The sequence below is a fragment of the Megascapheus bottae genome, chromosome 21, assembly GCF_031878675.1.
Source record: "Megascapheus bottae isolate mThoBot1 chromosome 21, mThoBot2.hap1, whole genome shotgun sequence".
Classification (NCBI taxonomy): domain Eukaryota; kingdom Metazoa; phylum Chordata; class Mammalia; order Rodentia; family Geomyidae; genus Megascapheus; species Megascapheus bottae.
The window spans coordinates 1,598,591-1,626,469 of record NC_143529.1 but is presented as its reverse complement, the minus strand read 5'-3'; the positions used below and the strand labels follow the sequence as shown (position 1 = coordinate 1,626,469).

The window sequence follows — 27,879 nt, the reverse complement described above, 5'->3', positions numbered from 1 at the left end:
GAGAATATTAAAGAATAAATATATTTTTTTAACTTTTTTGAACAAAAATACACAAACACATATGCACAGGAATGTAACAGACATGCACTATATAGTGTAAATATGTATGAAGTAATGCTTGGGATTTGTTTTTCTTTTGAAAAAGTTACTCATTAAAATGGAAAAAAGGTAAGTCAGACCCAGCTATGCTCCTAGGATCATGCCAAAATGGAACTCCCTTAATTCTGATGCTAGTGATGCAAATAAAAAATGAGGAAAAACTCCTTAATTACTAACATTTTACCTACCGAATGTTCTAATTTTTATCTGGATGCTCCACTGTCTGCCTACTTTTCTTTTCTCATTTCTCCTCCATTTTCCTTTTTAAAAACAAAGGAAAAAATGTAGGATTCCTCATCCCTTTTCTATAGCTTCAAAGCATTATTTTTCTCGCATACAATGTCTAGCATATGGAAAATCATCTTCACTTGACTCAAAATAGCTCACATGGAAGCCAAGGCGAGGCTTGAGTCCTCTTGTGTGTCGTTTTCATTTTCACTCTGCCTCTCACTCTAATACAGGGCAGATGTGAAGACACATGGCGGAGCTCAGTGCTGGAGCAGCATGGTTAAAGGCCTTTTGCTCTTTTCATGGCTTCACATTGCCACGAAGAGTAACATAATTAATGCACACAGATGCCTTGGAGTGTCTGCTTTCATTTCCCTGGGGGTGCCATTTGCTTTATTCCATGTCGGGTTTTGCAGCTTTTCAGCTCGCTGTCTGTCCTACTCCATGCATGCACACTGTTTTCCTCTTTTTGTCTCCTGCAGTCATATATTTTACATGTAATTCAACCAATGTGTGCCAAATATTTCCTTTTTTTTACTCTTTCTGTACAAAACTCATGCTTTAATGAAGGCCAAAGATTATTCCAGTCCTCTCTCAAAGAATGTGTATTAACCTTTCCCTCCTTAATATCTTTCTTGAAGTAGCATAAATAAATAACGTACAGGCTTTCACCTTGAAAGGTGTAGAAAGTCAGGGGCTCTGCACTTATGTGAAGCCATCTGAGCAAATCACATCCTATGAGTAGAGGTAGATCCCACCTGAAGCCGGTTTCCTCAGTACTCCTTTTTTACACAGCTACAAAAACATGCAGTGACTTCCTAGGCCCCTATATCTAAACCCCAACAACCATTCCTCTAACCTCCTGTGAGAGGACTGGGAAACTTTTTATATGTCAGAAGAATATACTGTACACCCCCCCCCCACACACCACAATCATTAATAATAGTGTTATATTTTTGAGAAGAAAAAAATGAAGAAAGATAGAAACACACATAGACACAAACACATACACACATACATACATACACACATAACTACACACACACACAAACACACACACACACACACAGTAAGAAGAAAGCAAGAGAAGAAAGATGAGATAGAGAAAAGGAAGAGGGCAGTGACAACACAAAACATGTGATGGAAAGTGTCTGAATCCTTTCTGCTCCCCATCAAGATAAGCCTCTCAAAGAGGCTTCAGAATCCAGTCAGGCCAGTCTGCCACTTCAAAGTTAAGGTAAAAAAAATCCATCCCAGAGAAGTTAGGCACTTTAATCATGAAATGGGTTTGTAGTAACGAATCCTAAAAACTACTGTATAAATTGTATCTACAAAGAAAAATTCTCAGTTCTCTTTACATGAATTTCACAGTTTACTGGTGAAGTTTGTTGAATATATGCCACAGACCCCTGTGCCTAAGGCTATGCTTATGCAATTTATATGTTAAACATTTTGATATCCTCACCATCTTTCTTTATTGTTCCTTTTTGGTATTATCCTTGATAGCTGTACAAAGCATTTCAATTCAACATATCAGTTTGGGAGTCCAGTGCCATGTCTCCAACATTCTCTCCAATCTCTCCTAACCCCACTCATTCCCTCTTTAGTTCTCCTAAAACTGAAGCTTACTGTTGGCTACTATTTGCATATTGTCCATCAGCTTTCCTACATATAAACTATGTACTTGTGTTCCTGTCTAAATCACTGCTAATATAGAAAAACTGGAAAACATTGGGTAACAAGCCAACCAACCCATCCTTTTTTTTCTATTTATAATTTAAAATTTTGTCCTTATAGAGTCTTCTTGCTGAATTTCTTTCAATTATTGCTCCAGAGAATTCCTTCCCTGGTAAATTTAGATAGAATGATCTACTATTAAAACTTGAATACAATAAACCAGTAGGATTCCCAAAAGCAGTGAAGCATAGGCAATCTGTATGCAAATACAGCAAAGAAAAGCAAACCTCTGGCATCATCATAAGATGATCGAAAGTAAAGAAATATTACTTAGTCTTGTTAAATATGTATCACTGCTTAGCAGAACTAACATTTAAAGAGAGCACTGCGTTTTAGTGTCAGTCTCACACAATTCATCTATTTGCTTTAAAAGTCTTCTTTAAAAAAGTGAAATTGTGTTCTATTGTGAATCTCTAGCACAGTAGTAATGGAACATACACTATTTGGCAAAAAAAATTGATTTATGCTACTTTTTCTCATTTTGTTTCCCATAATTAAAATTTAAGTTGTTCTTAATATTCATATGGGGAAATCAGCTGTACTTGAACACATGATAATTTAGCATTAATTACTTCATTAAACAAGTAACAGATTGTGAAGAAAAAAACAGCTATGCTACATTGGGTGATGCTGAAAAAGAAACTCCTGGGCTGACCCCCTAACAGGACTGGAAGGTGATTCCCAAAGCCCCCGTTTCCCTGAGTTAGCTCTGGGATTCAATAGAACTTCACTAGAACTCCATGAGAGTAAGGATTCTTCCATGATATTTAAGGCCCAAACATGCTACCCTATGTTAATCTTGCAGGGAAATTAGCAAGATGTGAAGCCATATTCTAATACTTTTTCATGTACAAATATTATAAAAACTCATTTATGTATTTGAGTAATTCCTGTATTCATGGTATTAGTAAACACAGAAAAAACTCACTGTTGAAAGTGGAATTCAGTAAAATAACAGCATCATTCATGTACAGAAAGTTTTAAAATCATAAATTTTAAGAAACTAAAATATAATTAAGAAATACCCATTGCTAAGCATGGTTAAGAAATAATCCCGTTGTATAACCAAAGATAAATTTACAAAGAATTATTTTTAAAAATTCCTCAATATGCACAAAGAAAGAAATGGAACATCCTTGTAACAAAAGTTTGAATGTGAAAGTAAAAACTCCAAATTTGATTTTTTTTTTTTTTTGCAGTCTTGGGCTTGAGCTCAGGGCTTGAGCACTGTCCTTGGACTTTCTCAAGGCTAGAGCTCTACCACTTGAGCCTCAGCACCACTTCCGGCTTTTTTCTATGTTCGTGGTACCAAGGAATCGAACCCGGGTCTTCGTGCATGCTAGGCAAGCACTTTGACCACTAGGCCAAACTCCCGGCCCCTCCAAATTTGATCTTTAAAAAAATGTTTACATTTAAGAGAAGCAAAAAACTACATATTTCTCATAAAATAATAGAAAATATTTAACAAAAACTAAAGCTTACATTTTTTCTTGAAATTTAGCCATGCATCATGTAATACAAAAACAAAATATAAGCTACTTGAAAATATTTTAGGTTTTCCACTAACTTGTCTCATGCATAAATTTTGAGCACTTAGTGTCAAAAATATTTAAATAGAAATAGAAAAAGAAATAGAATGGTAATTTGTGGACAAAATAAAGTCAAGTACTAAAGTATAGTCACTTAAATTTTTTTCACAATGCATGAATTTGAGAAAAACATTCAATTAAATGGGGTTATATACAGTTGGTAGTTAAGAAATGCATTTTTATCCATAGAGCCACACTACCACCTGCTGGCTATTTTGAAACATGACAATATTTACAATATCTGGTTCAACTTTTAAAGAACTCTATGGAAATAAACTCTAATATATGGAAACAGAGTTTTATTAGTTTTGTTTTGCTATATACTGTGTCCGGTTATTTTTTCTTTTCATGCTTTTTCTTTGATTTAACCCCTGTTGTCACTATTTCTGGTCTTGGTATCCTGTGTCTTGTACACAGATATATCTGGTTTGGGAAAGGAAAGGGGAAATCACAAAATGGTGAGACAAAGGGCAAGGGAAGAACCATTGCAACAGTGATACTCACAAGATGCTATGTCAAAAATGAACTTTACATTTTAGGGATGGGCGAGGGGAAGGAAAGTAAGAAAAAAACGAGGGAGGGGTAACAATGTTCAACAAAAAATGTACTCCTTATCTTACTGATGTAACCGTAAGCCCTCTGAACATCACCTTTACAATTAAAAAAAAAAAACCTAAAATTTAAAAAAGAGAATACTTTGTACTTTGTTTTGTAGTCTGAGATCTTTGTGTCAGAGAGGACTACAAAAATGCAATAAAATGATAAAATAGGCAAAAATAATTGTTTTATTTGTTCTCATAGTACACTGATTTTTAGGTATACATTCCTGAGATTCTGCAAGCATCAGAGTGTAGATTACCTATCAAATGAATATGTATTCTGGAAGACATTTAACAGACAAAAGCTACTATCAAGAAGTATATGCTAGCTGGGCGCAGTGGCTCATGCCTGTAATCCTAACTGCTCAGAAGGCTGAGATCTGAGAAGCAAGGTTCAAAGCCAGCCTGGGCACAAAAGGACTTGTGACTCTTATCTCCAATTAAACTCTAGAAAAAAAAAACGGGAAGTGGGGCCTGGGTTAAAGGTAGGGCAGTAGTCTTGAGCTGAAGAGCTCAGGGACAGTGACCAGGCCCATGGCAGAGGGAGAGAGGGAAAGAAAGAGGGAGAGAGAGAAGGAGAGAGAGAGAGTGGGAAAGAGGGAGAGGGAGAGAGAGACAGAGAGAGAGAGAGAGAGGGAGAGGGAGAGGGAGAGGGAGAGGGAGAGAGAGGGAGAGGGAGAGGGAGAGGGAGAGGGAGAGGGAGAGGGAGAGGGAGAGGGGGAGGGGGAGGGGGAGGGGGAGGGGGAGGGGGAGGGGGAGGGGGAGGGGGAGGGGGAGAGGGAGAGAGAGAGAGAGAGAGAGAGAGAGAGAGAGAGAGAGAGAGAGAGAGAGAGAGAGAGAGATGTATTTCACCTAATGCAACTGAATCTTTTTGAGTTTGGATTTAACTGCAAAATAAACACATCCGAACTATAAAAAATGAAGGTAAACACTGCTGTACTTTTATAAACAGTCTGAACGTAGTGGAGGTAGACATTTTGCAGCATTTTGAAAACCTGCCAGCTGAATTCTGTTCTAAATGCCCGCTCCAAACTGTGAGACCTTCAGAATTCTCTAATAGTTATTAACACTATTGTGATCCAACAACAAAAATGTAAAAAATTACCTACTCAGTAGTAAAAAGAAATGATTAACTAGTCTACTTATTTTCCAATGCAAGAGATATTATCTTGAGATACTTCAGCATGCTTAATTAAAATAGTTATAGTTACATATAAAAATAGTAGGTAAAATATTATCTACCTTTATTACTTCATAATATAAAACATTTTAATCTTTTCTTAATTTAAGTCATAGATTCTATAGGTATGACTTTCCAAAAAGGAGCCAATACTTTCTTTGCTCGTTGTCTTTTTTACAGTTCAAACTCCACTGGAGCAGCCATGCATCCAATCCTACTTTTTGCTGTCTTTTTTTTTAATGTTGTTGTTTGTTTTGTTTTTGAAAATAGAGTCCTGTGAGTTTTTATGCCTAGGCTGGCTCCTCATATCAATATCCTGAGTAATTAGGATTCCACTGGCACAGAGCAGAAAATAACACTTGAGAATTCCGAATGTTGTTAAAACAGTTGGAAGTCATACTGTTAAATTAGATAAGTGTTGTGTTGTTTGTTCAAAGAAAAAAAAGTAAAAGGAGCCTTTCAAAAGCAATTATATAAATAAAGGAGCAGTCGAAAGATCTTTTTTAATACCATAAACACAAGAATTCTGTTAATGGAAATTTCCTAATTTTTCAAACATTCATGAAAACAATCTTTTCTGGGGGAGAAATCAGAAAAGCATGATTCGCATGACCTCACATGAGAATTTTCCTAAGAACTTATTAACTCTGAGAAAGTGATAGAGTTTCTTAGATTTTTCTCAAGAAGTGGGTTGATGATGAATAGATGCTTTCACTTAGATTTTCTCAGGAGATTTATAGATAATGAACCTGTGGTTTTGCGTAGATTCCCTCAGGAAAGGTGTTGATTACATAGAGGGGTGTTGCTAAACCTCCTTGGGACATTATGGTCATGTCGAGCTACAATCAATGTCCTCTTCCTCTTCTCTTGATCTCACCAGCTCCCAGGTGACTGCTCGGGGAGATGGCCACTACCTCTTAGAATGACTATGTCTTTGATATATGCAGCCATTACACAAAACGTTTCTTTGAAAATCACCTCTAACTCCCTATTTCCAACTGATGAAAATAATACTTTATCTATTGGAGATAGTGTTTATGCTATTCTGCACTTAAAAGAAAAGGAAAGGCAAGCAACTGAATGTCAAAAGTTATGAATTGCTGCCATTCCGTTTATTATTAGTAATTAGAAGACAGCATACCACACAAAATATACCATGTAATATTCAGAAAAACTTGCATGTAGATAGCTATTACTAAAATGTTGGCATGGTATGTTTATGTCCATTTTTAACAGGAAAAACCTACACTACTCACAAGTTATTTTAGCCTTTTCCCATCAAATTTTTGATCACATGGCAAAAGCCATGCCACATCATTTATTTGAAAGGCTTTCCTTACCTTTAATTTCCTCACAGCATCTCTCACAACTTCTGTTCCTTTTGGCTGCTCCACTTCAGTACTGCCAAGAAACTGAAAATGGCCACTTGTAAGACATGGGCTTGAATATATTATCTATCAACCATTCTAAACTCTTACATTGCATAATAGAATAGTTTGATATTAATGCAAATCCCAAATAAATCCTAAATAATTAACTTATGCTTAAAAGATGAAATGAAAACATAAATTTGGAACTTGAAAATGTAAATAGCCTGAAATTCAATTCCTAAATAATTAGCTTATGTTTATAGCATATGAAAACATAAATATACCATTGGCATTGCCACCGGGGCTTAAACTCAGGCACTCACCAAACACTCTGTCACTACATTCATGTCCCAATCTTTTGTGATTTTAGGTGTTTTTCAGACTGGGTAGTATAATTTTGCTTCAGGCTGCTCATTGACCACTATCTTTCTACTTCTACTTCATGAGTAGCTGGAATTAGAGGACTGCAGTGTCAACCTTGGTTTGCTTTTCAAACAAAAATTCAATAATTTTTGTCTTGGCTGGCTTTGAACCACGAACTTCCTATATCAGCTTTTTTTTTTTTTTTTTTTTTTTTTGCCAGTCCTGGGCTTGAGCTCAGGGCCTGAGCACTGTCCTTGGACTTTCTCAAGGATAGAGCAATACCACTTGAGCCTTAGCACCACTTCCAGCTTTTTTCTATGTATGTGGTACTGGGAATCGAACCTGGGTCTTCATGCATGCTAGCCAAGCACTTTAAACACTAGGCCAAACTCCCGGCCTATATCAGCTTTTTAAGTACCTAGTTTCCAAAAGAACTTTCATTTTAATTATTATAATTTTTGTGAAATATATTATTTGAAGATATCCACAAGAAAGAAAACTAAAATTATTTCACGGTCACCAAAGGAATCAAGTCGGCTTGAACAATTAGCATTTAATAGATATGTTAACAATTAAGAATGATCTGTAAATTCAAAGCAATATGTATGTGCTTTTGTTACTACTTTTATCTTTTTTATATGTTTTGTGGATGTGAAAGACATGATTTTAATATACAGAATGAACTACTCAGTAAATTTTTATTTAATTATATTAAAAAGTAAAATATACATGACCTATAATTTAAGTATATTTTAAAAGAACTCTAACCATTAGACACTGATGATATTTAGATATAATACCTAAAAAACAGGAAACACGTTATATCATTGCAATAACAATTATAAATATTAACCATAAAATTATTATAATAAAATATCTACCCTAGAGAGATATAGCTCTTAAAAAGTCAATATTAAGACAGTAAATATTAAGAAATTAGAGTCAATATTCTGAGATCAGATGAGATCGGGCGCATTCAGGGTGGTATGGCCATTAGAGTCAATATTAAAAAATGTTTTAAGTCAACTAACTGAAATATGGGTTTTTTCTAAAACAATATACACATATGTACACTGTGAATAATTATTAAATTCCCTCACAGAGTATTTCTCTTGTTATTAGTTACCAGCCCTTAAACAAAGATGGTCATGAAATCATAATTTCTCATAGGTATAGACTAGACATGAGAATATGCTCAGTTCACAGAAAAGATTAAGAGGCTCAAATAAAAAAATTAGGTAAATTAACTGGATGTGGTTTCATGTGTTAATTTAGATAATAGAAATGAGGAATAAAGTCATGTTCCTTCGGTCTTGAAAAATAGCAATCAGACAATCTAAGAGTCTCATTTTTTGGAAGCAGGCTTTCTGCATTACTGGCATGGGAACTACCTAGCTATCAAAGTTAAAAAGTAAAATTTGAAATTCTTTTGTCCAACAAATCAGAATCTTTAGTAATGGTGGAAAGGATGACCTTTGTAAAGTGCTTGGTATTTTGGGGAATTCTACGTATAAAATCTATGAGACCACAGGGAAAAGGAAGGATGAGATATGAGGAGAGGGGAATAGGATATGTTTACCATATAAATGTAGGAAAATGTCTTATTAAATTCATTTAGAAGTTATAAAAAATACATGGAATGAATGAACAATGAATGAGGTGAATAAAGTCAAAGTGTATTTATGTAAGAAAATATAATAATAAAACCCACTGTGAAATTAATACGCACTAATCAAAAATTGAAGAAAACAAGATATAAAGTTCACGGATCAGTGTTAAAAATAGTCATCAGGGCCGGGAATTTGGCCTAGTGGTTAAAGTGCTTGCCTAGCATGCACGAAGACCCGGGTTCAATTCCTTGGTACCACATATATAGAAAAAGCCGCAAGTGGTGCTGAGGCTCAAGTGGTAGAGCTCTAGCCTTGAGAAAGTCCAAGGACAGTGCTCAGACCCTGAGCTCAAGCCCAGGACTGGCAAAAAAAAAAAAAAGAAATAGTCATCAGGGAGCCGGGAGTTTGGCCTAGTGGTAGCGTGCTTGCCTAGCATGCACGAAGACCCGGGTTCAATTCCTCGGTACCACATACATAGAAAAAGCCGGAAGTGGTGCTGAGCCTCAAGTGGTAGAGCTCTAGCCTTGAGAAAGTCCAAGGACAGTGCTCAGGCCCTGAGTTCGAGCCCAGGACTGGCCAAAAAAAAAAAAAAAAGAAAAAAAATAGTCATCAGGTCTGGACAGTGGAAAATAAATTAAAAAGGTGATTTGAAAATATAAGAAATAATTACTCTTCTCATTCTGATAAAATCATACAGGAGTCAAAGTTCATTTGTACTGAAGGAAAGAGAAGAGTTATGTATCTCATGTTCTATATAATGCACTGGTTCCTTTGTAAAAAAAACTGATGAAATTAAATTGAACTAGCTACTTAGGATTTGGCATAACAATTTAGGAACTCAGTTTGCTCCGCTTTGATATTAGCTTATTGGTTGACCAGCTGTACATAAAAGATACAGTTAAGCAAAAATATCTTAGTTCAAGAGGAACTGAAATGCGGCATCCAAGGTATGGGAGACAGCCAAACCTATTGCTGACCCTAGTGAGTCTGTTATAGTTCTTCTCTTTTTTATGAGTTTCAACCTTTAGCTCATGATAAATTCACCAGAGGTCATTTAAAGTTATTATCAGTTTCTAAATGTCTGATTTAATTGGTTTGGCACATAGCCAGGACATCTGTGTACTTTAAAAACTCTTGAGATAATTTTATTGTAACACCAGGTCTGAAAAGGACTGTTTTGAATCATCCAGCAAGGACAAAAGGTTCAAATAACAGAAAATGGTAGAACACAATAAGAGATTTTTTTGGGGGGGGTATGGAGTAAATCCATAGGGCAGACTTTTTTTTTCAACTTTTTGAATTTTTTGAAGCACAGAGAGATTCACCATTCATGGATGGATTTGTATGAGAAGATACAGTCATAGACAAAAGCCAGAAGGTAACACCGAAGGTGTTAACTCTGGGGCATAAAACTGGCAATATTTTTGGAAGAATGTTCAAGCTCTGCAGAAATGTCAGGAGTCATTACTATTCTATGCAAATAGGTCTGAATGGGACAATTATGGAAGAATTCCTAGAATATTCTGAATGAATCCACCTCTAGTGCTGCTCCAGGGACCTCTTAACATGTTTCCTTCACACAGGCTTTAATTAAACTAGCTGAGTAATAAAACACTGAAAGAACCCTTAAGGGATGGGAAGTATTAAATTAAAAGACATCTTAATATGGACTTTGCTACTTAATTCCAACTTTTTTTTTTTGGTCTGCCACCCTTGGAAGGATAAAGCAGGACTGCAAGTTTTTGAGTTCAACCTGGGCAATACATTGAGACTGTCAAAAATAAAGAACAAAGAAAACACACACACACACACAAACACACACACACACACACACACACCAGTGGAAAAAAAGAAGGGGAGGATACCAAATGGTAGAATGCTAGTCTTGAGCAAGAAAACTAAAGAGAGTCTTTAAGCCCTGAGTTCAAGCCGTAGTACTGACACACATGCACATGTGCGTAAACACACACACACACACACACACACATGCACACAATTATGGAAAAAACTGAGTTATGAAACTACTTAAATTCTTTAATACGTCCATTCCAGAAACATATCTAGTACACAGAGCCATATATAACTGAAATGGCCTGTTATATCAAAAACTGTAATAAGTCCTACTTGTTAAATATGACTGATCCTCCCTGATTATACCTGTGCCTCAATAGTAAGAATGGAAATAAATGCTATGGCCAAGGAATTCAGCCACTCTCTTCACATAAAAGAACTGTTAACCCAACTTGACCAGTAGAGCTACAGACTACAACATGCAAGCATGGATAACAAAAGTGAGAAACCTACCAGGATCAAAGACACTAAATAAATATACATATGCTATTTATGGGCTCCCAGCATGCTGCCTGCCAGTCTTAGAAGTCTCCCAGCAGGAGACAAGGAGAAACAACATAACATATGCTAACTAAGAACTACTATGTGAAGTATAATTACCTGATCAGATACCAATTGACAAAGAATTACCAGTTTGTTTTTGAATGGCTTTAGTCTTAAGTATCAAAACATAGAAAATATATAAATACATTTGAGGAAAGCCTCTCACATGAAAAAGCCAGCTACTGTAGAACTTAGCTGTGACTTTAGTCTATAATGCTAGTACACGGGAAGCTGATATCTGGGGGTCATGATTTGAAGTCCAGTAGGCAAAAAGGAGATTGAGTCAAGATTCTGTGTCAACCAATGCTTACAGCTCAGACTGATCTGCACACAAAGAGAGAAATCCTATCTTTGAATATAACCCATGCAAAAAGAGGCTGGAGCCATGGTTCAAGTGTTTGCCCAATCCCCACTGCTCTACCCTCCTAAAAAATGAGGAAGGATAGTGGAGTGAGTGACATTGAAAAGATGTACTGTACTAATAAACTGACATGTTAAATTGAGACCCTTTTGCAAAATACTTAGACAATTTATATAAACAAAATAAAAGATACAATATAGAACAATTACAGAAATGGTCTAGGACAATCTTTTTCAAAACCTGATTGCTGAACTGGGTTGAATCAGCATTATTTATCTATCTAGCCATCTGCATATATATGCACATATATGTGTGCATGTATGTGTATTTATAGACTGAATCAGAACTCTTGGAAGTTGGACTAGCAAGTTTAATTATTTCCTCTAGATTATTTGCATGCATGCTTAGTTGTGAAAATCAGTGTCTCAGGAATTTGCACTTGAAACTGTATAGAGTGTTAGAAATAGACAACAGGAAATCCTGAAGAAAAAAAAAAGCAAAAAACAAAAAACGTACCTCTTCAGAAACACAGTTCCCGACTGAAGGACTCCATCGCAATAATGGTAAAAGCACACATGAAAGCACAGCAGGCATCATCCTGAGACAGCTGAGGACCCTTCTCACTGCTCTGCCCTGCCCAGCCACATCAGACCATAAAGTCATTTGATGCATGTCTGGATATAAACATATGCTTCTTGTTGGATGCTCATAGCCTATTCTCTGCCTACACTGATAATTCTGTATGGACCCTGAATAATAATACAAATATAAAAAAAAACCCACTAGCCCTGATGTAGTAATAAATTAAAAAAAACCAAAATCCCAAAGAGGGAAAAAAACAACAACAAACACTTTGTGATGAGAAATTTGAATATCAAACTTCACAGGGTTTTTTGAAAGAAAATGACCAAGTGCAAATAAAATGTTGATTTTGAGACAAGTGTACAGTCTATGATGGAAAAAAAATCATACTATAGGTGCCCAGGCTTAAAAGAGCTCTTTCCTTTTACACTAAGTCTTATAACTTTGTTAAGGGAGGGGATTGAACAGGCATAAAGTGTATGTAAGGAACTGGGAGCAACAGGTAGGATGGGCAGTGGTGACTACAAATATGATTTAGTTGTGCGTAGTGCGATTTGAATTGTATCTGAGTGTTTTTTAGCTCAAGGCTAGCACTCGACCACTTGAGCCACAGCTCTACTTCCAGCTTTTTTGTAGTTAATGAGTCTCAGGGACTTGGTTGGCTTCTAATTACTATCCTTAGATCTCAGCCACCTGAAGAGGTAGAATTATAGGCTGCTCCTCTAGGATCCAACTTATAATGTCTTCTTAAAAAGACATTTAGAAAGACTTGGATAACTAGAGGACAAGTATATAGTATCACTGATCTAATTTCAAATTCAAGGTAAGTCATAGAACCCATGTCTTATAATACTCTCAAATTAAAATGAAATTGAAATATCTATTATTTGATGAATATTTCCTCACATTTATTATTTAGTTAAGTAAATCAGAAAAAAACATTTCTTTTAAACTAATGCCCACAACTGATGTGATTATTGTTTCAATTAACGTTTGCATACCTTGATGCGCCACATCAGCATTTTACAAAACCATGTAGAAGTTTAAAAATGCCCACGTTTTCTTTTCTTTCCTTTTTTGTTTGTTTGTTTTGGTTTTTTTGTTGTTTGTGGGGCTTGAACTCTGGGCCTGGGTGCTGTTCTTGAGCTCTTCAGCTCAAGAGTAGCACTGGCACTACTTCGGTTTCTTAGTGGCTACTGGAGGTAAGAGACTCATGGACTTTTGTGCCCGGGCTGGCTTTGAGCCATGATCCTCAGATATTAGACACCTGAGAGCTAGGATCAGAGGCATGAGTCACCGGTACCCGGCCTGCCTCCACTTTTAAAACATACACACAGACACACAGACACAGACCCAGACCCAGACCCAGACACACACACACACACACACACACACACACACACACACATAATCATCTTTAAGATGTAAAACTCGGTACATAATACATCTGGATCAGTATACTCTTTAATTATTGTTACCCATCCCTCCCATCCACTTACCCCATGAACATTCCTCATTTTGTAAGATATGCAGTGAATATTATGACTTCATTCTTCCTCTGTTCCTCTCCTCATTTTCCAATATTACTTCAAATTTTTACCCCTGTGAAAGGTTGACTAATTTGTGCTGTGTCTTACTTTGCCAGTAGAGAGCAGTGTTGGACACCACATAGATCCAAAGTGGCTGCTCTGCTTCTCCAAGGCTTTACTATCACTTTGATAGTGTAGAGTTAAATTAGAAACAGCAGCAGTGACTGACTAAATCATTACAGTCTCCTATTAGAAAATATGACACCATTTAACATATGAAGGATCAAATTTGTAGCAGAAATATTTGAAATACACATTTCATTTACATATGGCATGTTGCTACTCAATTACCTTAAAATATAATAGAAATAAAATTACTACTTTTTACAACATAAATAACTTTAACACTAATATTTATAAATAATAAATTCTTGTGAAAGACTCATTAACTAATATTCTAGTGATAGGAAAAACATATGTGTGGGTGTTTACTTTCATAACCAAGAGTACACATCTAATGAGACAAATCTTGGGAGACAAATTTATACTTTTAATCCTTTAGCTACTCGACTGCATCCAGCAGATAAGCTGTACATGAGGAAGGCAATTTAATTTTATGGTCTTTATTTGGCTGAATTACCATGTCATAGTGCAAAGCGACACGAGAAAAATCATTTTACAAAGTTTCCTCATAACAGTCAATTGCGCTGGAAGGGTCAAAATCAATTGGATTTTAAACTATTACCTAATTGCCATGCCTATAATACTGAAAAAATAAATCAAGACAGAAAGGTTATAATTTAAAATTATCAAATACTCTAAAGGTTCTTTTTTAAAGGAGGACCAGGAAATTTTGATGGAAAATAAAACATATGACACTCAGAGTTAAAGAAGTTTGCAATTTATTTTTGTTCCCATGATAGATTTCTTATTAGGAGGATTTTCTATTAAATTATCTGTTCTTATTTTACACGGATTCAGGATCTGTTGCATTTAAAATAAGAATACTGAGTTCAAACAAATGCAGTAGCTACAAATGAGAGCCTGTGATACTATAGAAAAGGGCCTCAAACTGAATCTGTACTCCATGATCATAGAAAGATTCAGCAGGTTTCTGTATTTTTTCTGGACCTTCCTCCCCAATCAATCACCCTTTACAACTGGGGAATGAAAAAGGTGGAATGAATGGCAGGTTATTCACCTACACTGTGGTGAACAGAAGAGTTATAAAAATAAATGAGCATCAACTCACACAGAAAGTCAAAAGCATGGGCTTTGGACCCATTTTTCCATTAGATAATTGCATGATTAAAGTCCATGGGCTACTGAGATATTTTCCCTTACATCTCATTACTTTACAGATGAGAACGAACCTGGGGATCATGGAAGTGAAAGGATGTCCCAAGGTCACGATGTAATTAGTAGGGCCAGGGCTGGACTGTTAGTTCTCCGGATTCACAGACACATATTCTTTACTTTTACTACCTCAAGTACAACAGAACCGAAGGGAAAATAATATGACATACTGAATGTACGATTAATTTGGAATCATATTACTTGCAAAGGCCATATCCATCTGGCTAATAAAGATTCATGCTAAATGTGCTTTCTGTTGTTAGAGATACTTAAAATAAAATGGAGTCAGAATATTTGATTTGCTTCTCAGTCAGATGAAGGCTTAATTTACAAACTTTAATTCCACAATTTACTGAACCTTCCATGTTTTCCTTTTTCTCATTCACAAAAAGAGGATGAGTTTTATGTTGTGAAAATCAAAGGAGAAAATTCACTCTGTGTGTTCTATAGAGTAAATCCTATCAATTCATGCTTAGAAATCAAATCAAATAATAAAATAGTCATAACAACAGCAACAACAAAAGGTACTAACAAAGTACTGTGAAGTAGGCAAGGAAAAAAACACGTTAATTTTGGATTTTGGCTTTTGAGGAAGCTTGGCTCCTCAAAAACAAACACATTCAAGTGTTTTCCTTGGGGCCTGCAGTGTGGCCTAGTGCTTTCCTGGCCTGTCCTATTGCTCAGTACCACGTGCATAGAAAAGCCAGAAGTGGTCCTGTGGCTCAAGTGGTAGAGTGTTAGCCTTGAGAAAGCTCAAGGACAGTATCTAGGCCTTTCTTTCAAGCCCCAGGACTGGTAAGCACACGAACAAAAAGGTGTTTTAAAAATGATTAGGTGTGGAGGGGGAAGGGAAAAGGGGACTAAGAAGGGTATCAGGGTTGAGAAGTAATGTGTCCACTACCTGACCAATGTAAATGTAACCCCTCTATACATTATCCTGACAATAAAATACAATAAAATGGTGTTTTATTTTATTTTGCCACAAAATTGTATTAATCTTCGTTAATACCATAGTTTCTAACTTAGTACATTTCTGAATTATGTTGAGATTATTAACAATTCTTTGGCAATTTAATCAAGTTTAAATGCAACATAAGACAAGTGATACTTTTAGGATATAAATATGGGTTGGTATGTCTACACTTCAGTAAGTTCACTCTAGTAGTTTTTCAGAGACTCTTAGGTACCATTGCTGCTCAATTGTTATGCACTGTATTTCTTTAAATACTATTGTGACAATACTCTAAAAATATTTACCCTGTTCCCAGAGAGTTTAACGTACATTTTAACTTATTTAACGTACCATAAACTACCAATAAAAGGCAATGCAACTGTTTAACTTTTAAAATTGATTTAGTAGTTAATTAATTTTCCTACTTAGTTTTTGCTTACTGTATTAGTTATAAGACAATGTTGACTAATTACACATATCTCATTCTTCATTTTCACTAAGATTTTGACAATACAATAAGCCAAATTTACTCTTGTTTCTATCATACATAGTATTGCCCAGGTACAACCAAGAAAACAATCTCATATGTTTTGTCTGTCTCTGTTAACATCTATTGTTTTTAAACGCTAAGCATCTTGAGCATTCATGTTTATATCTTCATAGCAATCAACTTGTAGACTTTTCTAAGAACCTAAGGACTACTTCTACCATGTCACTTACTGTTTTTCTTTATGTTAGAACTTCCATAAAGCCACCTTCCAAATCTGACTGCATTTCTGAACTCTAAATACATTTATCTGGAGGGACACTTAATATTTCAAGTACCTTCACCATTCCTCTGAGCTAACTGTAATCCATAGTTATCCATTTTAGTGAAATAATTCTTCAAATTCTTTCTCCAGGTGTGCATTGTGATTATCATTATTAATATTAGTCATCAGTATTTCTTTATCATATACTTTTCAAGAATATTGACCATGCATTATCTATGTGTCTGTCAAGGTTCCAGGCATCGAGAACACAGAAGCAAATAAAATAGACCCAAATCCTATATATAATAATGCTGCTGTTGGTAGATAGGAGAAAGGATGCTTGATTTTCTTCATTATTCACTGCACACCACAGTGAGCTCCATTATTTGAGAACAATCCAAATAAACTGCAATAAGAACACTTCCAAATTTGCAATAGCTGCTACTACAGCAGTTTCTGGGTGTAAATGATCATTGTTTGTTTTCAAATTTTAAGCTATTTTGGAGAAGATCTCATTCCAAGTGACAAGTAGCAGTCCATTACAATGTATTACAGAAGAGTGCCGGGAGTTTAGCCTACTGATAGAGTGCTCATGTAGCATACATGAAGCCCTGAGTTCCATTCCTAGTTACCAAATATGCAGAAAAAGCCTGAAGGGGTGCTGTGACTCAAGTGGCAGAGCACTAGCCTTGAGCAAATGTCCAAGGACAGTGCCCAGTATGTGAGTTTGAGCCCCAGGATCTACTCAAACAGTTGCCCTTGTTTCATTAGAGAGAAATGGGGTTGAATATACACTGAAGATCTAGATAGACTATGCAGAGGTAATTTGAATAAAAAATGAGTGTGGCCTAAGGACTTATCTGAAATGCAATTGGACTAATTTCTTTAAGCAGATACTCAATCAACAGATTAACATAGCCCATTAAATTCTGCAAAACATTGCTTTATGTGTATCTCAATAGTGTGCCATGTCACTTAAAGAAATCTAGACTTACCTCGTCTTCCAGGTTTTTACCTCTCTGTTTAGAGATACAAAATCAAGCAAGGATGGGCAGCACACGAAATCAAACAATTTAACCCCCCAAGGGGCCAGAACAGATTGACAGAACTTAATATGACTATGAGTATATACCTCTGTTCATTCACAGTGAAGTCCTTCTTCCATCATGAAAGCACCAGTGAGAGTTCACAGTGCGCAGGAGCAGACCTTCTTTAATTTAGCAATTGTTTATGGAAAATCTTACATGTACCAGGTGTCATTCTGGTTCTTAGATACAGTGATAAACACAGAATCAAAGTTTCCCATGTATGTGGTCTCATAGAACTATACAATAGGTTTTGGAGTGGCATACCACCTAGCTGAAGAAATTGAATTCTTTCCGAGTTCCAGGAATTTTAACCTGTCTGAGCAGCAGATTATTCTTTTATAAAATGTAGATAGATATCTCTGTACTTACATATACACTGAGTAAATTGAAATGGATAGATTCCCTGCTAACAGATAGCAGGAATTCAGTAAATGCCTGTTTCCAAAAATAGATGCCTCCAATGATAATAGTTAGGAGTATTTTTATTTGCTCTAAGGTTGCTTTTTAGAGTGCCAGTGCTGTTGCTTGAACTCAGGACCTTGGCACTGTCCTGGAGCTTTCTCAAGGCTAGAGTTCTACCACTTGAGCCACAAACCACTTCCAGCTTTTTCTGTGCATGTGGTATCAAGAAGTTCAACCCTTCTAGGCAAGCACTCTGTCACTAAGTCACATCCCAGATTTATATTTGGTTTTAGAATTTAGAATGAGTTAATATAATTAGTTTAAAGGAATAAATAAATATGCTAGGAAGCTGTAACTGATGCCCCAAGAGGCAAACAGAAAACAGAAGCCTCAATAACTAATTTCCACCAGTTTCTGTCTGCCTATATGTTGCCTGATGTAGTTGTCCTATTACAGATGAATGATATATGTGTGTATACATGTATGTGTGTTTGTATAAGAAATTTTATTCATCAATCAGGAAGAATAATATGTCACTTACAATAAAATAAGATATGGAAAAAAATCACATGGAGTGAAATGAGCCAGCCTCAGCGAGACAAAGGGTACATATTTTCTACATATACAGAATTTAGACCCAAACAGAAATACATAGGAATACACATACAAGGTCATATTATATTCATGCATGATCAACTGATTAAAATATGATATATTCAGGTTTTGTATTATATATTGCAGCCCCTTTGAACAACTGACACTTTAACAATTTGACTCTCAGGAAGCTGAAATATATCATGCTGGGAGGGGTGAAGGCTAAGTAGAAGGGAATCAACTACAAAGTGGACAGGAGAATGAATACAATATGCATTCATCAAAATGGAACAAGGGAAGTCGAAGAAACAGATGTGGCTAGAGATGGAAGGGTGAGGCAGAATGACAGAAGGGCATTATCCAGATCAAGATACATCACATGCATAAATAGGCTTGTTGAAATCAAAACCCATGTGTCTGTTTGAATATAATAATACTAAGAGAAATAAAAAAGAATCCACATATGATAGCTTCTGGGTGATTCCCATAGTGGGGTTGGAGAGAGCAGAGGGTTTATATTTGCATAATAAAGTTGGGTTTCTTTCACTTTAATGAGTCTGCCTTGCAATTTGACACTAACGTGAGTGGATATGCAGTTTCTCTTCAGCAATGAATAATGTAATTCTCTCCTGCTCATGGGTAAAAATGAGCAACTGTTCTACTCTCACTGTCGTATTTCATGTTCCCGGTACAATTAAGTCATCCTGACTAAATGCAACTCACTAATTTTATTTAATATTTTATGTGTATGCTTCTTCATTTTTTAAGATTTTTTTTTTTGCCAGTCCTGGGCTTGAAAGAGTCTGAGCACTGTCCTTTGACTTTCTCAAGGCTAGAGCGCTACCACTTGAGCCTCAGCACCACTTCTGGCTTTTTTCTATGGATGTGTACCGAGGAATGGAACCTGAATCTTCATGCTGCTAGGCAAGCACTCTACCACTAGGCCAAACTCCCAGCCCCGCTTCTTCATTTTTAAAGACATTTTAATTTAAGATTTCTTTTAACACAAGAAGGCAATTATCACTCATTAGAACTACTTATCCAATGCTTAATTGGTTTTGTTTGAACCCTGGTATATGTTGATTTTATTTGATTTTCCTTGGCCTTGAAAAAAATCAATGCCAGCATATTCTAGGGCAGTTCCTGTGAGTATTTTTCAGATGTCTCTTGAAAGTTCTAATCCTGGTATTAGCACAGACCTTTATGCATTTATTGCAGCATTTCTAAAAAATTAATAACCTGGTTAGTAATCATTTCAAATTATGTAAGAGCTTCTTTTATACATATGGAACTACATTTCATTATATTTTCTCCAAAAGTGTCCATTCCTATTCAAAATAATGTATTTGATTAATATATCAAATACTAAGGCTCACTGTTTTCATAAGCTTTCCATAGAACTGAACCTCATACAGTTCACTTAGTAAAAGAACTATAAGCTAGCTGTCAGAAAGAATGACATCGCCCCATTTGTTAGGAAATGGAAAGACTTAGAAAAAATCATATTAAGTGAAGTAAGCCAGACTCAAAGGAACTTAGGCTCAATGGTTTCCCTCATTCGTCATAATCAGTAGAAACCTTGGGCTCTACTAGCAGAGATTTGCAATAGAGCAAAATCTTGATACATAAGGACATATAATGTGAAGCTAATTGAAAGGACCTCCAGGATATTGAAACAAAAGCCATATAATGAATGATTGTTGTCCTTAATGTACTATGTTGTCTCTCATCTCCTTTGCTGTCCCTTGGTTATCTCATATTGGTATAGTATCTCACTTTGTTATCTGATATATTGAATTTATTTGTATTTGGATATTTGAAATTTGATAGGGAAGGGGGGAAAACCAAGACGGGTGGGGGTGTGAGGGAGGGAGGGAAATGGGTACCAAGACATGTGAAAGGGTATCAATGTATGTGAATTAATGCACCTTCTATCTGGCAAATATCATGTAACCCTTTTACTAATTACAATAAAAAAATTTAATAAAAAAAGAACTATAAGCTATACACTAATACATAAAACATTTATTAACGGTCTATGCACTTCCATTTATTTATTGTGTATGTGTGCATGCAAACACACCCATGTGTGTATGCACTAGTAGTAAGGTTTGAGGGTCTCAGTGCTGTCTGTTGACTTTTTCATTCAGGGCTGTGTTCTACAACTCGAGACATAGACTCACTATTGGCTTATTGGTAATTAACTGGACATAAAAGTCACTCATGCTTTTTCTGCTCAGGTTGGCTTTGAATTATGATTGTCAGAACTCAGCATCATGAATGGCTAGAATTACAGGCATGAACTACTGGCAACCAGCTATATTTATTCTTAACATATTTGTTCAAGTTAAGCATTTTGTGACATGCCATTTTAGCTTCTTGCCTATTATATTTAGTGTAAAATACATATCAGACCAACTCCTGATATTAAATATTTTCATTTAAAACTGATAAGAAAACACAACCAAATGAAGATTTGGGTTACAAACAATGTCACTGGCATTAAAACTTAGGTATATGTTATATCCAGGAGTGTCTAGTGAAAACTTAAAATTTATATGTAACCTAGATATTGTATATACTATTTGCTATCTAAGTAGGAAACAAATTTTGATCCAACAATATTTTCTATCTTCTGAACATTTCAGTTGAAACAATTGCACAAACACAAGTCTATGGCTCTCAAAAGCTCAAATAAACCAACTGTGAGAATTATTGAATTTTTAGAAATTGTGATTAGTTATCTCCAGGTAGACAACATTTCACACACAGCTGACAGTTTGGGAAAGAACTTCTTCAAGTCTTGATGGCATTCAATGGGTGTCAGAGGGGCCTCAGTTACTAGAACCCTAGACATCCTGCCAGGAAGAAATGCAAAGCAGATGTGTGGTTGGACAAAAAGTTCAGATAAAAATGCAGATAGTGGAGAGGAGGCACCTTTTTCCTTAGGAAATTTATCAATTTACGATGTAAAAACAATGGATTGAAGTCAATGGACTTTACTTTTGGTAGCTGTTATTGTCTTCAAAGATAGTCTCCAGTGAACAAGGTAAAACTTTATTCTGCATAGCGACAAAGAGCATCAGAGGAATTTATAGAATTGTGAGAAAGTAAGAGTTGAAACATCATTATAGATGTGTATACTTCAAATTATCATCAGACCAAACAAACATAATTGCACAAATACTGTGCTTCAAAGATTTCAAAAGCGGGGCTGGGAGTGTGGCCTAGTCACAGAGTGCATGCCTAGAATGCATGAATCTCTGGGTTCGATTCCTGGGTACCACATATACAGAAAAAGCTGGAAGTGGTGCTGTGGCTCAAGTGGTACAGCTCTAGGCTTGAGAAAGCTCAAGGGCAGTGCCCAAACCGTTTGAGTTCAAGTCCCATGAGTAGCAAAAAAAAAAAAAAAAGAAAAAAATTAAAAAGTAATGTTTACTAAATTGAAAAATCTAAATATTGCTTTGATTTCACTAAGTTGTTTTAGTGCCTCTTCTTTGCATTTTTAAGTCCATTAATCTGTGAAAATCATATTAATATATTTTTGTCATAAGGACTAAGATAAACAACATAGCTCATTATAGTGATACAGTAGTTAATATTTAGAAAATTATTATTTAATAGATATGTATCAAATAAGAGAATAAAACTGTCTTATAGATAAAAGCCAGGACTTACTTAATTAACTTGTGTCATTCTATACAATCCAGATAGATTTTATAAAATACCTGTAATTAGTTAGTTTCTGTTTTTTTAGGGACTAATTTGAAATTATATAAGTGAATGTAAGAAAGAAAACAAACCTTTCCATGAGAAATCATTGGTCCCATTGTAATTAAGAATTTAATAAGTAGGAATCTGAAATTTACAAGTCCCTATAAAATACATATTAGAAAATGTATTCATGACATGAGCTAACTGTTTTTTTTTATAAAAGGGTGTATAAGCAATGTATCATATTTCACATGTTACTGATTAAAATTTCCAAGAAACAAAACAGTGAAACAGATCACTCAGGACCATGTACTGGTGACTCATGTCTTTAATATTACCTATTGAGGCGTCTGAGATCTGGGGATCATGATACAAACCCAGAAGGGCAGCAAAGTTGTGAAAACCTTATTTTCAATTAGCCACCAAAAAATTCCTGAAATGGAGCTGTGGCTCAAGGTGGTAAGGTACTAGCCCTGAATATAAAAGGACAGTGCCCATACATGAATTCAAATTCCAGGTCTTAAAAAAAAATTATGCTTGTGGTAAACCACATGTTTCCATGTGGTTAGATGCAATCTGAAATTTAGCCTGTTAGATAGTGTAGTTTATGATGCACAGGCATAGAATTTAAATGAAAAAAACCTCACAAATAATCTCAATACCACTAATTCTTATATAATTTGGTAGGCATGTCCATTAATTAATTTTGTGGCAAAATGTTAAACCTGTTGGTTATAATTTACACATGCACGCACACACACACACACACACACACACACGCGTGCGAAAAGCTTGATGTGAATGCTATGTCACAGGCTTGGCAATATTTGTTGGCAGGGAAATCAATAAATCTATGGCATAAACGTAGTTGATTTTATCAGAATATTAAACATTATACTCTGGATGTTATAAGCTGCTTTGTAGTACTGGGTTATTCGGGGAAGAAAGACTATTAAGTAAGATGTCAACAAGGAGAGGAAAAGTTGGGACCAGAAGCATGCCCTAGTTGTAGATTGCCTGCCTACCATTCATGAAGCCTTGGGTTAGATTCCTTGGTAGCATATACATAGAAAAGGCTGGAAGTGGTCCTGTGATTCAAGTGGTAAAGTCCTGGCCTCCATAAAGCCCAGGCACAGTGCCCAGGCCCTAAATTTAAGTCCCAAGACTGGCAATATATATGAGGCAAAGTGCTAGTTTGCTGACAGGTGATTCAAACTCGGGGCACTCTGGGGACTAATAGAAGGACAGTCAATTCACATGTCATATTTCATGCCAGGTCTGGTATTACAAGAAGAGGTATGAAACTACTTGAGAAGTAATGAGATTTAGTAGCCTTTTAAGGAGAATTTGTTTTCATTTGAAGCAAGAGACAGCAGTAAAGTTCAGAAGAGAAGCTGAAGACAAAGGGAGGTTACTTGATTACTTAGCTCAAGTTCCCAGGAGCCAAAGTCTTTCTTCAAAGAAAAAAATTAAAAATATTTCTACTATATTTCAAATTGCATTTAAAGAGACTATTCTTGACATGTAAGAGGAGAAAATTAATCAGAAAAAAGTAAAGCAAGACGAACTATGAAGAAATAAGTTTGTAATCAAAAGCAATTTTATAAATATCCACTGCAAATGAGGTAAAATAAAATTAATGTAATTTTATATATGGGATTTTGATTTGCAATTAGAGTCATAGATGATGTTTCCCTGACAGGAGAGTGCTAGTTTATTGAATTTCATATAGCCTACTAGCCATTATTTCATTTTTATAATAGCTCCCACTGTAAAAAAAAAACTTCACAGTTATTGACTTTATACCACATTTTCTTCTGGTAGTTTCAAAATTTTAGAAAAATATCTATCACTCTCAAAGAGAGATAAAGCATTAATGTTTTCACCTTTCTATTGTATTTTGCACATGCTTGTCTGTCCATTATCATTGGTGGATCAACCTTTAGTTTACTCTATCATAGCCCAGTTTCTCATGTGAACTGTAATTCAGAAACTGTAGGATTGTATTAATTATATATAGTGTATAAAATAAACTATGTATGTGTGTTCATGTTTGTATAGCACATATATTCTCTATTATCTTTAAGTAGTCATACAAAGGGATTTCAATTCAACATGTCATTTTGTAATTATAATGCATCTTGTACAATGTCACCCCATCATTCTCCTGATCTCTTCCAACCCTACGTATATCTTCAAGTTAGCTAGCTCTATTTTCACAGCTTTATACTTGAATGAAATGACTATATTTGTCTACTCTTTCTCTATTTATCTGCCCCTCTTCCCAGAACCAGCCATTCCCCACAAAACATGCCTCAGCTCTCTGCTATTCATTTTGTTAAACTGCATGTTGATTGTTCAAAGGGGTTCCACTATTATAATTATCCTCTCACTAAACCATGCCTTGGTCAATGTGAATATGCATGTTATCCTCTTTTCATTACTTAAGCCATGATTATAATATAGTTTTGTTTAGTATAGTTCCTGCCTATAGTAAACAGTTAGTTTTCCAAGAATCAAAATGAGTTTCTACTGTGAAAATCATAAATCCTAGCTCCTCACTAATTTTAATGTTCAAAAGTGAATGTTTTCAGATTATCCCTGTTATCTATATTACTAATATTTGAAGTTTGCATTTCTTTAAGCAATCAGGAAAGCAACTCCTTTGCGCTGCTTACCTCTTCATAGAATCCTTTGTTAGCACTAATTTCAAGGTAGTTTGTCGTAATTACCAGGAGAAAATACATTGAGCAGCTTAAGATCAACATTTTCAAAAGAATTATTTGTTAAGGCTTTGTTTTAATAGGTATACTTAACAAAATATTAACCACAAAACACCATGATACAGAAGGTAGAAACTTCTAATAATTAATGTAAATATACAGGGTACTTTTTAAGCTACGGTGTTATTTTCCAAAGCACTACTTGCATTACTGAATTCTACCATTCCTGCTGTTTCAACAGGCAATTGTATTCTCAGTCTTTGGTGGGAAAGATTCAGGAAATGCTTTTATGCTTTGAATGCACCCTGAGAAATTGTGGAAGGAGATGGGGGTCACTGACAAACTGGTCTCTGATTTTCATTTTCATTTTTCTCTTAATCATAGTCCGACATTCAAGTAATCTTCATGGTGAAGCTCACCCGATGCAATCACATTCCAAGAACCATTTAAGAGAAGTATTTCCACTGCATGGGAAAGTTCTCATCTTACCATTGTTATTTTATTGTAAGGCTTTATCCCCAAAAGATCTATTTATGTAAGTGACATCAATACAATGGATTATTGGAGACAGTGCAATTTTCTTTTTGTTCCCTTAAATCATCACCTTTGAACAATTTTGATGCTTATTAACACTGCCACAGCTGGTGTTCTGGCACAGAGAGAAGTGAAAGTAACACTTCTCAACTTTGCTGCTTATCAGTTGCATCCTGTAAAGACTGGGAGAGAACAAGTAGACACTATTGACTACGGTCAAACTATCAGCAACAAGAAAATTCAGAAAAGGAGTGATCATATCAAAAAAAAATAAAACATCGTTGGACAGTAAGAAAGCAAATAGCAGCATCTCTGGATTAAGAGTATGCTAAGCAAGACTTGATTTAGGTAAAATAATCACGAGTATTAAAACTAACTACAAGGACCTGAGGAACTCTATCACTGTTAAAAGGCCCTTGGTACCCGAGTCTCCTCCGGAAGCACTTATGGGCTCCCTTTATGGCCCATTCAGGAGGAAGTAGCCAGAACTGAGCTCAATGCCCCCATGTCCTGACAATCCTCAGGGAAATCTCAGAAGGAGGAAATGAAGGAAAACACCAGCCAATTGGTTTATGCAAGCTCCTTACACCCTCAACAGTGATTATTCCAGGCCAGAGGAGGGAGGTAGCAGGGAGGTGATCCCTCTGTAACTCAGGCCAGGCCTCCTGCAAGGTACCATCCTATGGCTATGGCTCAGGTACAGATGAATGTCTTATTTGTTTCAAACAAACCAATTACCATCTGACAAACTGCCAAAGGAGGAGAAAAAGATAGGGAAGGACAATACAAAACAGCCAAACATTGGTTTCAGGATCTCCCTGGCTGTTCACGCTATTAAGTGGCCTTTACTTTCTCTTTACTAAATAAACTATTTTCACCTGTGCAACAGCAAACAAACTACAACAAAGGTTTGCTAAACTTCAACACCAATTTTTTTTCAGATATTGCTTTAACTTAAAATTCTTAAAAAGTGATATACATAATAATACATTATATTGTATATATGTTGAAATATCTAAAAGTAGTTGTACTATGCATTCCTTTGCTTTTATATTTATAGCTAAGATAGAATAGACAGAAGAACATTACATGCATGGATGGCCAGGCTTCACTTTTTACATGTATGAAAATACACAAATAATTATTGCCTTGGAGATTGTATTCCTATTTTTAAAATTCAGTAGTAGTTATAACTATCTTACCCAAATGTAAAAGCACAAATAAATCTAAGAAAAATATTTGGCAAACACATGGAAGTTGTAAAGGTAGAAAGGCCACTACTCTTTTTTTCCCTTTTGCATTTTTTTATTTTAATTAATAGAAGGGTTACATTATATTCACCAGATAGAAGGTGCATTACTTCACATACATTGATACCCTTTCTCATGTCTAGGTCCCTATTTCTTTCTCCCCACCTCTTCCCCTCATCTTGTTTTCCTCTCTTCCCTATCCGACTTCAAATAACCAAATAAACATATATACAATATATCAGATAGCCAGGTGAAATATTGTAACAATATGAGATAACCAAGGGACAGCAAAAGAGATGAGAGATAACATAGCACATTAAAGACAACAATCACTCATTATATGGCTTTTGTTTCTATATTCTGGAGGTCCTTTCATTTACTGTCATACTATATGGCCTTATGTATCTAGGGTTTGCTCTATTGTAAATCTCGCTAGGAGAGTCCAAGGTTTCTACTGATTATGACAAATTAGGGAAACCATTGAGCCTATGTTCCTTTGAGTCTGGCTTACTTCACTTAATATGATTTTTTCTAAGTCTTTCCATTTCCTTACAAATGGGGTGATGTCATTCCCAGCAGCATAGAATTCCATTTTGTATAAATATCACATCTTGTTGATCCACTCATCAACGGAGGGACATCTGGGTTAGCTCCACATCTTTGCTATGGTAAGTAGTGCTTCAATGAGCATTGTTGTGCTCATGGATTTAGTATGTCCTTGTTTCTGGATGATTGGGTATATGCCAAGTAGTGGAATTGCTGGGTCATAGAGAAGTTCTATGTTTAGTTTTGTGGAACAGCCATACTGGAAAGGCCACTACTCTTAATGACAAGTACAATTTTATGGTTCATGGGAAATGGCTCTTTGATGTT

General features: G+C 35.6%; 1 protein-coding gene across 3 annotated transcripts in view; it reads right to left on the bottom strand.

Moving 5' to 3' along the window:
* Nucleotides 1–27,879, bottom strand: part of Gulp1 (GULP PTB domain containing engulfment adaptor 1) — a 212,881-nt gene that overhangs the window by 33,888 nt on the left and 151,114 nt on the right. For all 3 annotated transcript variants that reach the window (XM_090354453.1, XM_090354452.1, XM_090354454.1), the window contains exon 5: nt 6,773–6,844. In XM_090354453.1, coding sequence (XP_090210579.1) covers nt 6,773–6,844 — 72 coding nt within the window. The remainder of the gene's footprint in view (nt 1–6,772; nt 6,845–27,879) is intronic.